The sequence below is a fragment of the Lampris incognitus genome, chromosome 13 (genome assembly GCF_029633865.1).
Source record: "Lampris incognitus isolate fLamInc1 chromosome 13, fLamInc1.hap2, whole genome shotgun sequence".
Lineage (NCBI taxonomy): Eukaryota > Metazoa > Chordata > Actinopteri > Lampriformes > Lampridae > Lampris > Lampris incognitus.
In genome coordinates this window covers 45,102,544-45,116,875 of record NC_079223.1, presented here as the reverse complement: position 1 = coordinate 45,116,875, position 14,332 = coordinate 45,102,544, and the positions used below count along the sequence as shown (strand labels likewise).

At 47.2% G+C, this 14,332-nt stretch overlaps 1 protein-coding gene across 1 annotated transcript; it reads left to right on the top strand.

The window, feature by feature from the left end:
- Window positions 1-6,672: 6,672 nt before the first annotated feature.
- On the top strand, window positions 6,673-13,775 carry LOC130123281 (tissue-type plasminogen activator-like). The gene is made up of 11 exons (XM_056292436.1): window positions 6,673-6,884; window positions 8,028-8,157; window positions 8,279-8,339; window positions 8,900-9,056; window positions 9,176-9,273; window positions 9,959-10,012; window positions 10,165-10,345; window positions 10,460-10,605; window positions 11,229-11,369; window positions 12,205-12,353; window positions 13,165-13,775. Exons 2-11 carry the CDS (start codon window positions 8,110-8,112, stop codon window positions 13,357-13,359), a joined length of 1,230 nt encoding a protein of 409 aa, XP_056148411.1. The 5' UTR covers window positions 6,673-6,884; window positions 8,028-8,109; the 3' UTR covers window positions 13,360-13,775.
- The last annotated feature ends 557 nt before the right edge of the window (window positions 13,776-14,332 follow it).

Below are 14,332 nucleotides of genomic sequence, written 5' to 3'. Positions count from 1 at the left end.
TTATTTTTACAATGATGTCAGCGTTTCCTATGTGCACACCGCCCCGGCCGACAGACAGCCAGGTGGGTAATGGCGGTCGGTGATGCTTCATGGGAAATCACAATCCCTGGAAATCGCATAACGCAACACACACGGCCTTCCTCTTTAACGCACACATGCGTGCATGCTCGTTCGCGTGTGAGGGGGTTGTGTTTACGTTACACGGAGTGGCTGCAAAAAGCCGCACTGTGGCGAGTTTTAGGTACAAGATCTCCGTCGCACCGCCGGTGCAGGTTTCCACAGCCGTGTTATGGAGGCGTCGGGTAGGAGGAAGTGTGTAGTGAAGCCCTTTCACATTTACTCATTTAACGTGAACGGTGCTTATCTAACAGGCTCTGCCGTCCAAAATAACTTAGCAGTAGCAGAAGTGCTAACTTACAAGAGGCTCGGCAGTCAGCGGATAAATGTGGGCGTCTCCGACGGTAACCATAAAGCGCCCAATAGTAACCTCATCTTAGCCATGAGCGCATGTCATCGTTAGTGCATTTGGTGTAAGTCTGCATTAGGATCCATTCCCATTATCCAAACGGCTTACCCTGCTCTCAGGGTCATGGGGGATGCTGGAGCCTATCCCAGCAGTCACTGGGTGACAGGCAGGGAGAGGCCCTGGACAGGCAGGCCGCCAGTCCATCACACCTAGCAACGGTTTAGTACGGCTGATTCACCTGACCTACATATCTTGGGAGGAAACCGGGGCACCCGGAGGAAACCCACTCAACAATAATATCCGGTCATTCAGAATCCGCACTGCAAAGCCAGAGCTACTCACTGCATCAGACAAACAGGGTGGAACGACTCTGCAACAAGATATAAAGGACAAACCCCCCCCCCCCCAAAAAAACCCCAACAACAACTACAATAAAGACAAAATCCAGAGAATAAGAACAGCAGAGAGGCATCGGCTGCACGGAGACTCCAGTCCGCATGGGCTCTGGACCAGAAGGCAGGCGAGGGAAACTCTGGACAGGCCGCCAGTCCATCACAGGGCCAACACAGTCACACCTAGGGACAATTTAGTACGGCTGAGTCATCTGACCTACATGTCTTTGGGAGGAAACTGGAGCACCCGAAGGAAACCCACGCAGACACGGGGAGAACATGCAAACTCCACACAGAGGACGACCCCCAAGGTCAGACTACCCCGGGGCTCGAACCAAGGACCTTCTTGCCGTGTGGCGATCGCGCTAGTCACCGCCCCACCGTGCCTCCCCAATCATCAACATGCAGTTAGATCATCATCATCATTAGTGCCTTACAGCATCAGGAGAAAGTAATAGGAGGCACAAATTACAAAGTACATTAACACTGCAGCATATTAGTATCACAGGCATGCAGCCAACCGTGCATATCTCATGTCCAGTGCAGTTAGCAGCAGGGTGCGATAGTCACAGCAGACACCAGTAACAGTAAGTGATTCACATTAGCAAGACAGTGTCACAAATCAGTCCCAGAGTTGTGCTCAGAGACGCTTAACAACCGAGGCAGGCCTGGAAAAGGAAGGTTTTTAGACCATTTTCATTTCCAATCAAGGTGCCTAACTCACACTATAAATCCAGAAACACTTACAATATACAGTGATCGCAAAGAGAAAATAAGTGTCTGTTCTCACATTGCCAACATAGCAACATTTTTTTTTTTAGTAAAAATTGGATCTGTAAGCCCTGACACATTCCCTGTCACCCCACAAAGGTCAGGTGGCATGTTACAGCAGAGGACTGATATTCAAAACACACAATGGGATTCAATGTGGTGATTATTTTGTACGGTGGTATTCATGGAGGGCCACATCACGGGCAGGTTTTCTCTCCAATCCAACACTACACATTTCACTTATGGTACAGGTCCTCTGGTTGGAGGTGTGCTGAAAAAAAAAACCCTGCGTACACCTGGTTCTTCGTGGTCCATAGTTTTAAGGCTGCAGCAGAAGCCTGGGAGTGACTGTGCTGGCTCAGCAGGAGGTGAAAATTCATTCAACCATAAGAGTCCCCGTGAGAAGAAGAGTCAAGCCCTTCTATCTCAGAAGACCCTCCATCTCAGAAGACCTTCCGTCTCAGAAGACTGTCCATCTCAGAAGACCCTCAGTCTCAGAAGACCTTCTGTCTCAGAAGACGTCCCGTCTCAGAAGACCTTCTGTCTCAGAAAACCTTCTGTCTCAGAAGACCTTCCTTCTCAGAAGACCTTCTGTCTCAGAAAACCTTCTGTCTCAGAAGACCTTCCTTCTCAGAAGACCTTCTGTCTCAGAAGACGTCCCGTTTCAGAAGACCTTCTGTCTCAGAAGACCCTCAGTCTCAGAAGACGTCCCGTTTCAGAAGACCTTCTGTCTCAGAAGACCCTCAGTCTCAGAAGACCTTCAGTCTCAGAAGACCTTCTGTCTCAGAAGACGTCCCGTCTCAGAAGACCTTCTGACTCAGAAGACCATCCGTCTCAGAAGACCTTCTGACTCAGAGGACTTTCCGGCAGCTTTCAAGTGGGTTTAACCACAAATTGCTTTGGCTTGACAGTTTTCTTTGGTTAGTCTTCTCTTTGCTGCATTGTGCTCTTGCTCGACCAGTAAAACATTTTAGTGCCAATTGAAAAATGTGTAAGAAATCACAGAGAAGGCCACTTGTACAAAGAGGGGCACATTATGGCACAATGCTGCGCCATGTTAAGTAGACTATTTTGTGCCACGCTATATGAACAGACTCCTCTTCAGAGACACTGGTTCTCAAGCTAGCATCATGCAGTTGCAGAACGTCTGGTTATTTCCTCCCTCAGAAGTGTTGGTCAGCCTGGTTTCTCAAGGCTTGATGGGATGAGGTCATCTTCATGGTTACGATTTCAGAAAAGAAATCACCTGTGGTTATTACACATGGGAGCGTGTCTCAATGTTTGTTTGGGGGAATATTTTTGGTCGCTGTCACGTCTCTCTTTGGGACGTAATGCAACACAACGGGTGACACTTTTTCTGTCTATTGCACAAAAGAAAAAAAAAGTGATCATCTCATTTCATTTCATTTATTAGTTTAGTTGGCAAGGAGGGGGAAAAAATTGCTGTAAATGTGCCGGAATTAGCCAGAAAGGCCAGTTTTCACCCACAGCCCCCCCGAGTAGATAAAAACTAAATTACAATCAATAAAGAAAAAAAACGCGTCACAGATATGACATATGTAGGCAAAGCGACGCTGCACTGCTAAATGAGAAGACACACAGTGGATAAAGGATGTAGAGACGGTATGTACTAGCTACACACAACAGACATGCAAACAACCACACAAACAAGCAACAGCAAGCATAGGGCCTGTGGGTTATTTAGTGAGTGCACTGACGATTGTTGATGAGCCGTGAGTTTAACTGTCGCTTTTTTTTGCCCAGGTCCAACCGTCCTGCTCACTGTGGGTTTCTGAGCTTATATAAAATGTGCCTGGTGCAGGATTTATCCTCGTGCTGAACTGGAACTAAAGCGTCTTCAGTCAGACTCACACTAGTGTCTGAGGATGGCCCCACGTTGGAGGGAATATTTCCAACCCACTTTAAAATAGAATAATAATAATCCATCCATCCATCCATTATCCAAACCACTTTCCCTGCTCTCAGGGTCGTGGGGATGCTGGAGCCTATCCCAACAGTCATTGGGCGGCAGGCGGGGAAACGCCCTGGACAGGCCGCCAGGCCATCACAGGGTACACACACACACACACACACACACCTAGGGTCAATTTAGTACGGACAGTTCACCTGACCTACATGTGTTTGGACTGTGGGAGGAAACCCACACAGACACGGGGAGAACATGCAAACTCCACACAGAGGACGACCCCCAAGGTTGAACAACCCCAGGGCTCGAACCCAGAAGAACCTTCTTGCTGTGAGGCGACCGTGCTAACCACTGTGCCGGGCCACCGTGCCGCCTAATAATAATAATAATAGTTAATAATAATGTTGAAATGTGCAAAAGTTTAGACGTGGCTTTTACAGTGGATTTTAACTTCGTTCTTAGGCAGCTTAAAAAACACCGGCTCAAACACCACCTGCTCGTTCTGTTTTACTCAGCCATTATGGAGTCCATCATGATGTCTTCTACTACAGTATTACAGTATTACAGTACGGTACGGCGGCACGGACGGTCAAACACTGAAAAAAACTGCAGCGGATTGTCAACAAGGCATCTAAAATCATAGATAACCCACTCCCCTCAGTTGAATCTCTACATACTAACCGGCCTCTAAAGCGAGCAAAGAAGATCACCTCCGACCCCTCACATCCTGCTCATCACCTCTTCCAGCTCCTTCCCTCAGGGAGGCGCTACAGGTCACTGTCAACTAAGACTAAACGCGTCACAAACAGTTTTTCCCCCCCTAGCCATCAGGACTCTGAAGTCCCCTCCTCACACAAGGAGTTCAAGTACCTCGGGGTCTTGTTCACGAGTGAGGGTAGGATGGAGCGGGAGATTGACAGGCGGATTGGTGCAGCATCAGCAGTAATGCGGATGTTGTGCCGGACCGTTGTGGTGAAGAGGGAGCTGAGCCGGGAGGCAAAGCTCTCAGTTTAACAGTCAACCTTCGTTCCAACCCTCACCTATGGTCACGAGCTTTGGGTAGTGACCGAAAGGGTGAGATCGCGGATACAAGCGGCTGAAATGAGTTTCCTCCGTAGGGTGTCTGGGCTCAGCCTTAGAGATAGGGTGAGGAGCTCGGATATCCGGAGGGTGTCTGGCCTCAGCCTTAGAGATAGGGTGAGGAGCTCGGACATCCGGAGGGAGCTCGGAGTAGAGCCGCTGCTCCTTCGCATGGAAAGGAGCCAGTTGAGGTGGTTCGGGCATCTGATCAGGATGCCTCCTGGGCACCTTCCTTTGGAGGATTACAGGGCACGGCCAACTGGGAGGAGACCCCGGGGTGGACCCAGAACGCACTGGAGGGACTACATGTCCGATCTGGCCTGGGAAGGCCTTGGGATCCCCCAGGAGGAGCTGGAGGGCGCTGCTGGGGAGAGGGACGTCTGGAGTGCCCTACTTCGCTTGCTGCCATCTCGACCCGACCCCGGAGAAGCGGCTGATGATGAGATGAATGAATGAATAATTCATACAAGGTGTTTTTTTTTACTAATAATAAGTGAGAAATTCTGCCAGTGGATCTAGTGGAAATACACTTGTTAACAAGATGCACCGCCTAAAGACAAGTCCTTATAGCTCAAGGACCTGTCGCTTGTTGGGTGACTGTGTCTTATATGAAGTGTAATGAGATATTTTATCTTAATATAAGACACAGTCACCCAACAAGCAACAGTTTCTTGAGCTATAAGGACTTGTCTTTAGGCGGTGCATCTTGTTAACAAGTGTATTTCCACTAGATCCACTGGCAGATTTTTTTTCACTTATTACTAGCAAAACCGACCTCGTACGAATTATTTTATTTCTTATTTTTGAAGTGCCATTTTTTGCAGTGTTCCTGTTACGTCATTGTTGTTGTTTTTTTTACAATATACTTTTTTTATATACATCTACACATCTGTACATAGTAGTACAATGTTTATGTTAACCTTGTTCAGCATTTGTTGTCTTCGTTTTAGCTCTATGCCTAATCTGTGTAAGTACACGGAGAGCAATGGAGGAACCGGAGTCCAATTACTGGTATGTGTAGGTCTACACATCCATCCATCCATCATCCGAACCGCTTATCCTGCTCTCAGGGCCGCGGGGATGCTGGAGCCTATCCCAGCGGTCATTGGGCGGCAAGTGGGGAGACACCCTGGACAGGCCACAAGGCCATCACAGAGTCCCCCCCCACACACACACACACAACTAGGGACAATCTAGTACGGCCGATTCACCTGACCTACATGTCTTTGGACTGTGGGAAGAAACCGGAGCCCCCGGAGGAAACCCACACAGACACGGGGAGAACATGCAAACCCCACACAGAGGACGACCCGGGACGACCCCCAAGGTTGGACTACCCCGGGGCTCGAACCCAGGACCTTCTGGCTGTGAGGCGACCGCTCTAACCACTGCGCCACCGTGCCGCCAGGCCGACACATACTTGGCCAAACAAAAAATGATTCCGATTCTGAAAGAGTACATCAAACTCCAGCGCAATTTGACTCTTTTGTGTGTGCCTCAAAAAAAAATAAATGCTGCATTAGTGCGTTATCCTTGTAAAAGGACTCACAATTTGGCACAAACGTGCAACTTGCTGAAGCACCATACCGGGCAAACAAATCCCCGTTTGGCAGTTTCTACTGAGGTTTGTCTTTACGGTGTGATGCAGCGGTATGTCACTTTATTTTGGCAAGTTATTGTTTTAAATGTGCATTTCGACATCATGTTTTATTGTGCAATTTTACTGTACACATCCCCATTAAGAACAAAGAAAGCTCTGGTTTAAACTGAATAAAATTATTCAGAACAGAACATGGTGGCTCTTGCACATCTCGATCATACTTCCTCTCATCGTCATCACCAGGACACAGTAACCATATTTGGTTGGTTGTTATATGTACGTACACATGGTGTCGTGATTGTTAGCTATGTGTCAGAGGATGTGACATATTCTTTGGTTTAGAATTTGACAATAGCTCGTCCAATATCACTTCTCATGCATTGTCTCAAACTCCGCCCCATCTGCTGCCTCTTTTTATAGAAAGGAGATGAGGGCACCTTGCCAATCAGCCATCCGGTCGTTCAGAACCTGAACTGCAAAGCGAGAGCTACTCACCGCACCAGACAAACCGATACAGGGTGGAAGAACTCCGCAACAAGATAAAAAGAAGAAAATAAAAAACAATAAAGATAAAATCCAGAGAATAAGAAGAGCAGGGAGGCGTCAGCTGCACAGATTCTCCTGTCCGTACGGGCTCTGAAACAGAAGGTAAGCGGGAATTGGTTTCAGAAGGCTCTAACAAAGCTTTACAGATGACAGCATTGCTTGATGGATTGCTTGTGCTTGTCTTCTTAACATCTTCAACACATTCTTTAAATTAAACGCTTACTTTTTGGATTCCAGATATTCCAAATTTTGCCTTTTAATAACACTGAAACCATATCACCATGGTCTCTGGTTGTTACTATCCGACAGCTGCATACTGTATCTACTGTATGTGCTGTATTCACGGCAAAGGACACACAGATATAACTTGTGTCGGACATAACAAACATCTCAAATATGATACCATGATGTGAGACTGCTGCGGGGGCCGTCGACAAGCTTACACTGACTTTGAACACACTGTACAGATAAGCACTGCAGCATGTTTTCAGTACAGCATGCACAGAGTTGGCATGCTGTATCTACTGTTCCATGCACAGAGGTAGCATGCTCTACCTACTGCTTCCATGCACAGAATTGGTATGGTCTACTGCTTCTATGCACAGAGTTAGCATGCTCTATCTACTGCTTCCATGCACAGAGTTGGCATGCTCTACTGCTTCTATGCACAGAGTTAGCATGCTCTATCTACTGCTTCTATGCACAGAGTTAGCATGCTCTATCTACTGCTTCTATGCACAGAGTTAGCATGCTCTATCTACTGCTTCCATGCACAGAGTTAGCATGCTCTATCTACTGCTTCTATGCACAGAGTTAGCATGCTCTATCTACTGCTTCCATGCACAGAGTTAGCATGCTCCATCTACTGCTTCTATGCACAGAGTTAGCATGCTCTATCGACTGCTTCTATGCACAGAGTTAGCATGCTCTATCGACTGCTTCCATACAGAGTTAGCATGCTCTATCTACTGCTTCCATGTTTGCAGCCCCAACAGTCAGTTTTTCACTATGCAATTAGACAATGCAGATTATGTCATGTGCAAAAGTAAAACTTTGTGTGAGGTCATACTGTAAGCCAGACGCAGTGGTTTCCATTCGGCGATGTAAGCGTGTTTGCATGCAAGGGCTCATATGTCTGCATGTCTGTGCAAATCCTCTCCATATAAGGGAAGAGGACATTTTCAGTCTCACGAGATGAGTATCGATGTTAGGTTCTCATGTCTGCAAATTGTTGGGTCTTTCCAGTCCATCTATAGAAAGAAACAGCCCCCATCCCTCCTCTACACAAACACACAAAAGGAGAAGAGGAACGAGACAAGTGGGAAACATGAACCTGTTAGTCATTCTCACACTCACAACAATCAGCATTGATGCGGTAAGCAACAAATAAGAGGAAATTACTGTTGGATTTCAGAAGTGTCATCCTCACTTAACTGTTGTTATTCTGGGGTTGACAACATTGTCTCATCAAGATTGTCTTTGTATTATCCTATCAGGTTTTCTCAAGGGACTGGTCAACGAAAAGATTTTCCCAGTCACCTTATGGCACAAGTCGAGGTAAGGAGCCTGTGGATTTGACTTTTGAAATAATAACTTTAGGGGTGTCCGGGTAGCATAGCAGTCTATTCCGTTGCCTACCAACACGGGGATCGCTGGTTCGAATCCCTGTGTTACCTCCGGCTTGGTCGGGCGTCCCTACAGACATAATTGGCCGCGGCTGCAGGAGGGAAGCCAGATGTGGGTATGTGTCCTGGGTTGCTGCACTAGCGCCTCCTCTGGTCGGTAGGGGCGCCTGTTCGGGGGGGGGGGGGATAGCGTGATCCTCCCACGCGCTATGTCCCGCTGGCGAAACTCCTCACCGTCAGGTGAAAAGATGTGGAGGGCGACTCCACATGTATCGGAGGAGGCATGTGGTAGTCTGCAGCCTTTTCCGGAGCAGCGACTGGGAAGACTCAGAAGAGTGGGGTAATTGGCCAAGTACAACTGGGGAGAAAACCAACAAATAAATAGATAAATAAATAACGTTAACAACTGACTTGTTACCATTAACTAGTCGGCTTCACGGGGTGCATGCTCTGCCAGTAACTTACACAATTCTTCACGCTCTTGTTTTGCAGGGCGATCGACCAGGTTGTGCCTGGATGAGGATGGCAGAAGTTACAGGGGTTCAGTCTCTGTGAGTGCAGGCGGTAAAAGATGTCTCCGCTGGCAAAGGTCTGAATATGAGGGACGATACGCAGCCTCAGTGGGCCTGGGCCCCCACAACCACTGCAGGTACATTGTCCAAGCCACACATGCATACACTCCCACTGCCTCACCTGCCACCAACGGCATCGGTGAAAAGAATCACGTACATCCTGTGACGTTAATTTACAAATGACTTTCAACATTAGGAACCCAGACCAGAGCCTGATGCCATGGTGCCACGTCAAGAGAGGAAGGAGGGTCGTGAGAGAGTTCTGCAGTATTCCTAAATGTGCGATGGAAAAGGGTAAGTGAATTAACAAGGGCTCATAGTCACATAGATGCGAAGCGCAACTGTTGCGCGACTTTGTTGTGAATTGAACAATACAGGATCATTGTCTTAAGTTTGTAACTGGAAGTAGGTCTAGTACTGACTGTACATTTTCAACTGAGTAGCTAACGTTAGATCTTATTTACATCATATCCTGACTGGACGCTTAACACTGACATTGTAAAATTGACGCTAACACAAAGTCAGCTTGTCTCAATCACGTTCTTAGCTAAGCAACAGCCCAGAAAAACAAGCCGACACATCAGAAACACCTCAGAGCTTTTATCAGAAGGTTGACTTGTTTGAGCAGGTTAAAGGTGATAGAACACGTCTTACATGTCTGTTGATGGAGTTTCTGTGAAATCCTACCTCGAATGAAACCACATGGACGATAAATACCAAGCGATAGCCTATGAGGGAGAGGCCGAGAGAGCATAGTGACGGAGGTGCACAAAATTATATTTTGCCAATTTCCCTGCCAATGAGGATTACAATATGAATTTAAAAACGCCAGCATATACTTTGAGACACTCCCACTCGCAAACATCCCAGCCTCCCCACATATATCGTTTATGAGGTGCCTCACGTCTAAAAATAAAACAAAAATGCCAGATCAGCGACTTAGATGCTGAGAATACCTTCCTCTTTTGTCCTAAAACAGGTCCAGTTGCAACAGCGAGGCCTCGTGTTCATACCACTCGTGCTGTGGATACAGGTAGGCTCTTCGGTCTTACTTATGTCTTCTAAACCATATCATTTTTTTCCTATGAAATACTTTTCTCCATGTGTATCCCCCAAACAGTCCAGACTGCGAGACAGAGTCAAATCTCAGTAACTGGCACTGACTTTGCATTTGTGTCTCAACAGAGCTGACCTGTGGCCAGAAGACAGAGCGGAAGCAGTTTAAAATAGTCGGCGGTGCTCTCACGTCCACAGAGGCCCAGCCGTGGATGGCAGCCATCTTCAGTCAAAACAGTGCCTTCCTGTGCGGCGGCTCCCTCATCACGCCCTGCTGGGTCCTCACCGCCGCACACTGTTTCTCTGACGGGTGAGTCGCAAACACAGGCAACTAGCACATTTTGCACTTGAATGTGTACGTGCCCCCCCCCCTGTGTGTGTTAAATATGTGTCCATTTTGTCTCTCTCTTTCTCACTACCTCAGTGAGAACACCCAAACTAGACGCATGGCTGTGTATCTGGGGAAAAACGCCATCAATGAAACTGATGTTGACAGGGAACAGAGGTTCAACGTGGAGCGAGTGATCGTACACCAAAAATACAGCGACGACAGCTACGATCACGACATAGGTGTGTATATCAATAGGAAAACCAGAAACCACCTACCTCGCACGGCCATTTTATGGGGCCCCACAAGGAAAGGGGTCTTTTTTAGGGTCAGGACTTGGTTTTGGGGTTAAGGTTAGAATTAGGGTTAGGTTAAGGTTAGGCATGTAGTTTGTGTGGTTGTGGTTCGGGTTAAGAGCTAGGGAATGAATGTAAGTCAATGCCGGGGGGGGGGGGGGGGCTCACAAGGATAGATTTGCTAAGATGTGTGTGTGTGGAATTGATATTACAACATTCTCATAATCCAGTCTAGGGCCAGTTGGGCCCACCACCCAGGTTCAGCTAAAACTGTTATTGCTTGATATAAAACAAAATCTGTTGAGAATCCATTTTTTTGACAAGTATTGGAGAAGAATATTCCGGCGAATCAGACTAAATAACAGTCTGACCCAATTGAATTATCGGGCAACTGCCTTACTTCTCGCTCCAAAGTAATCCTCGTCATTGCTAGAATGACAGCTACGTTGAAAGTTCAGAGCTACATATGTGTGCATGACTATTTGTGTCCATGTGTTCAATGGAGGGGCTGTGCGAGCTGCGTGACGCCCCCGTGAGTAAGTGAAGTGTTTTTGGTTCACCCCTTGCAGCGCTGGTGAAGCTCAAAGGCCGAGGCGGCGCATGCGCGGTGCGCACGCCTACAGTGAGGACGGCGTGTCTCCCCCCTGCGCTCACCATGCTCCCCCCGGGGGTGGAATGCGTCGTGGCGGGATACGGCAAGGAGAGCAACAGTACGTATTAAAGTACCGCTGAAGCGGGACCAGAAGTGAAACACTAACGTCCCCTAACGTCACATATTTTGTACCGTCTCTTCCTACTCAAAGATATGTAACTATAAAAGGTAGAATTCGGGTTTTGCTATTTCTCTGTCAAAGCCCACCCTTTTTCTTCTTCTGGTGCGCATGACGTCACCAGACAAGCGCGGCCAATCGGATCAAATCATGAAAACCCACGCGCCTTTACCAAGAACCCTTGATTGTACTTGGCGCTCAAAGATCCGCTCATGAATATCAACGAGGACTAGACCACGCCCTCGCAGTTCTCGAGGCGATGAGTCAAGTCAAGCCAAGTCAATTTTATTTGTATAGCCCAATATCACTTTACAGCAACACAATGAGAGCAGTATAAAAGGTATAAAAAACATATAAAGGTATAAAAAAACACACTATTAGTCGTTTACGTATAAAGAATTTGTTGCTCAATGTTTTATCACGACTCGTTCAAGGATTTTTGACATGACAATTTAAATCTGATTGACCTTGGTTCAAGTTTAACTTTAAAAACGCCCACCCTGAGTCCTCTCTCTCTCTCCTTCCCCACCATTGTTTGACCTTTACCAGCAACTGATTTTTAAGGAAAGCCCAACCAGTACCCAAGTCCTAATCAAAAACTCAAACACAAATACATGCTTCAATTCATGCTAGAGGCCTCCCTTATGAGAAATCTGAGTGTCTGTAGAGGGACGCCTAAGGTCATTGAGAGGTGGCTGACCCCCTTCAGACGCCGCCATAATTCGAACCCTGACCCCCAACCACTTAAAACTGATGATACTTTTATCCTCCACAGGAGCCTGGCACTACTCGAAGCTGTTGAAGCAGACGAAGGTGTCACTGCTCAGCCAGACAAAATGTTCCAGCATATCGCACTACGGAAGTGCCCTCACCAAGAACATGTTCTGTGCAGCCAGCCCTACCTGGAGCACCGACGCCTGCCATGTGAGTAAATAAGTGGATGTTTTTATGGGTTTTTCTTTTGGATGCACTGACAACGATACCGATATGCGATATCGGGCCGATACCAGGCGACAAATGAGGTATCGGTATCAAACATTTTAACCCAAGACTGAAATCCGACACCAAAAGCCATGAGTAACGTGTCATAGATAAAAGGAAAACGGCTTGATTTACTGCATTTACTGCCTTTTTTGGCAAATGGTGCTTCTTTAATGGTGGCAGAAATCCCCGGATAGCATCCGGATGTGGGCCACTTCAGGCAATGATGCGGCACTGATGGCCTTCTGGCCCTGACAAAATGGATGTGAGCCGGAAGTGGCCCACATGTATAATAGCAAATATGGCCCAAATATGCCAAATCAAATGTGGGCCTTTTCTGGCAAAGACGAGGCGCTCTCGGCAACATGTAATCTGGATGTGACCCTGAAGTGGCCCGTGTGGTAAATGGTGAATATGGGCCAAATATCACAAAACACATATGGGCCACGTTTGGCAAATATGTGGCACATGCGGCATTGCTATGGCTTGGTTCTGGCCCAGATCTGGCAAACAGGGGCGGACCGCCCAAGTGCCGTCATTCCACACGGTATGTGGGCCGGATGAAAGAAAGATTAAAGTCGGGTGTGGGACGGGTCCGGGCCACAGCGGTTTTGCTATCTGGGTCTGATTCCTTCTCAGTTATTTTGCCCACTGACCCCAAACTAACGGTCTAATGGATTAAACCGGTACTCGTATCCGCTAACACTACTGACCATGTACCACAAGCGCTGACATTTCTGTGCGTCCCTCACAGGGTGACTCCGGCGGCCCCCTGATGTGCGAGGTGTCGGGCCGTATGTTTGTGTTCGGGGTGGTGAGCTGGGGTGAAGGCTGTGCCCAGCGGAACAGGCCGGGTGTTTACACACGCGTCACCAACTACAACAGCTGGATCGCTGAACAAACGGGGCTCCCTGCCTTCACGGCTGGAGTTATGTATTCAACAAAATGACCGCTCAAAAGCCCAGTTACCGAGGACGGACGGACGGACAGAATTGGAGGGCAGAAGTGAATTTGGCAGCTACTTTTGATACATGCACAGTGTTTATTACTGAACCTCCTGAGACCTGCTCAGCCCTGGTCTTTACCATGCGTTTGCTAATGGTTAGAATTGCATTGGTTGTGTAATTTTTATGATATTTATCTATTATTTTATTGCATATTGAATATATATTTTTGTCTTTTTTTTTTTGTTTGGCGACAATTACGTAAGATTTAAAGGTAAAATATCAAATAATATATTTTGTACTACTGCAAAAAAACAAACATATTTAATCAAATATTTAATACTTGTATGTGTGTCTTGTTGGAGGCTGGCCCTGCTGATTAAAGTTGTTTATTTTATTAATAAAGCATACTATTTATATCCCATAAGTGACCAGAAATGTGTCCTTTTCTTACTCCCACGGATAAAAATACTGCTTTTCCCCCTCTCTAGCTCTTCCTCTCGCATGCACACAGACACACTAAGCACACACAACTCTTACAGATTTGCCCTTTTACAGACTGACGCCAACAGAGCAAGTCCAACCTATCGTATCTTGTCTTGTTTTGCTAACCTGTGCCGTCGGCAGGCTTGACATACAACACAGGGGATTTGTGCACCAGTGTGTCCTACGCACAGTTCATCTGCAGGTGGGGTTGAGCTTCTCCACCTGCAAAGGCGACCTTCTTCAGTTATCAAGAACCTGGTAATAACGCCAACCTTTGTTGGATCTGTGGGATGACAAGAGCACAGGGTTTCTGTTATGATTTTGTAATCGCCACCGGCCCCCACTTGTCCACATGTTTGATCAGCTAAACATCCAGTCAGCATCACTTCTCCAAGAGGGGGACAAGCGCCACAGGTGAAACAAGGAAACAAGGAAACGTGTCTCTGATAAGACACAGAAACCGACGCTGACACGTGCTCAACAAAACGATAA

What these genes read in the sequence shown, in the direction of transcription:
- LOC130123281 (XM_056292436.1), top strand. Translation starts at nt 8,110, where the DNA reads ATGAACCTGTTAGTCATTCTCACACTCACAACAATCAGCATTGATGCG. An exon ending in ACCTTATGGCACAAGTCGAG is followed by an intron (nt 8,340 to 8,899) that starts GTAAGGAGCCTG and finishes CTTGTTTTGCAG; the next exon opens with GGCGATCGACCAGGTTGTGC. An exon ending in CACTCGTGCTGTGGATACAG is followed by an intron (nt 10,013 to 10,164) that starts GTAGGCTCTTCG and finishes GTGTCTCAACAG; the next exon opens with AGCTGACCTGTGGCCAGAAG.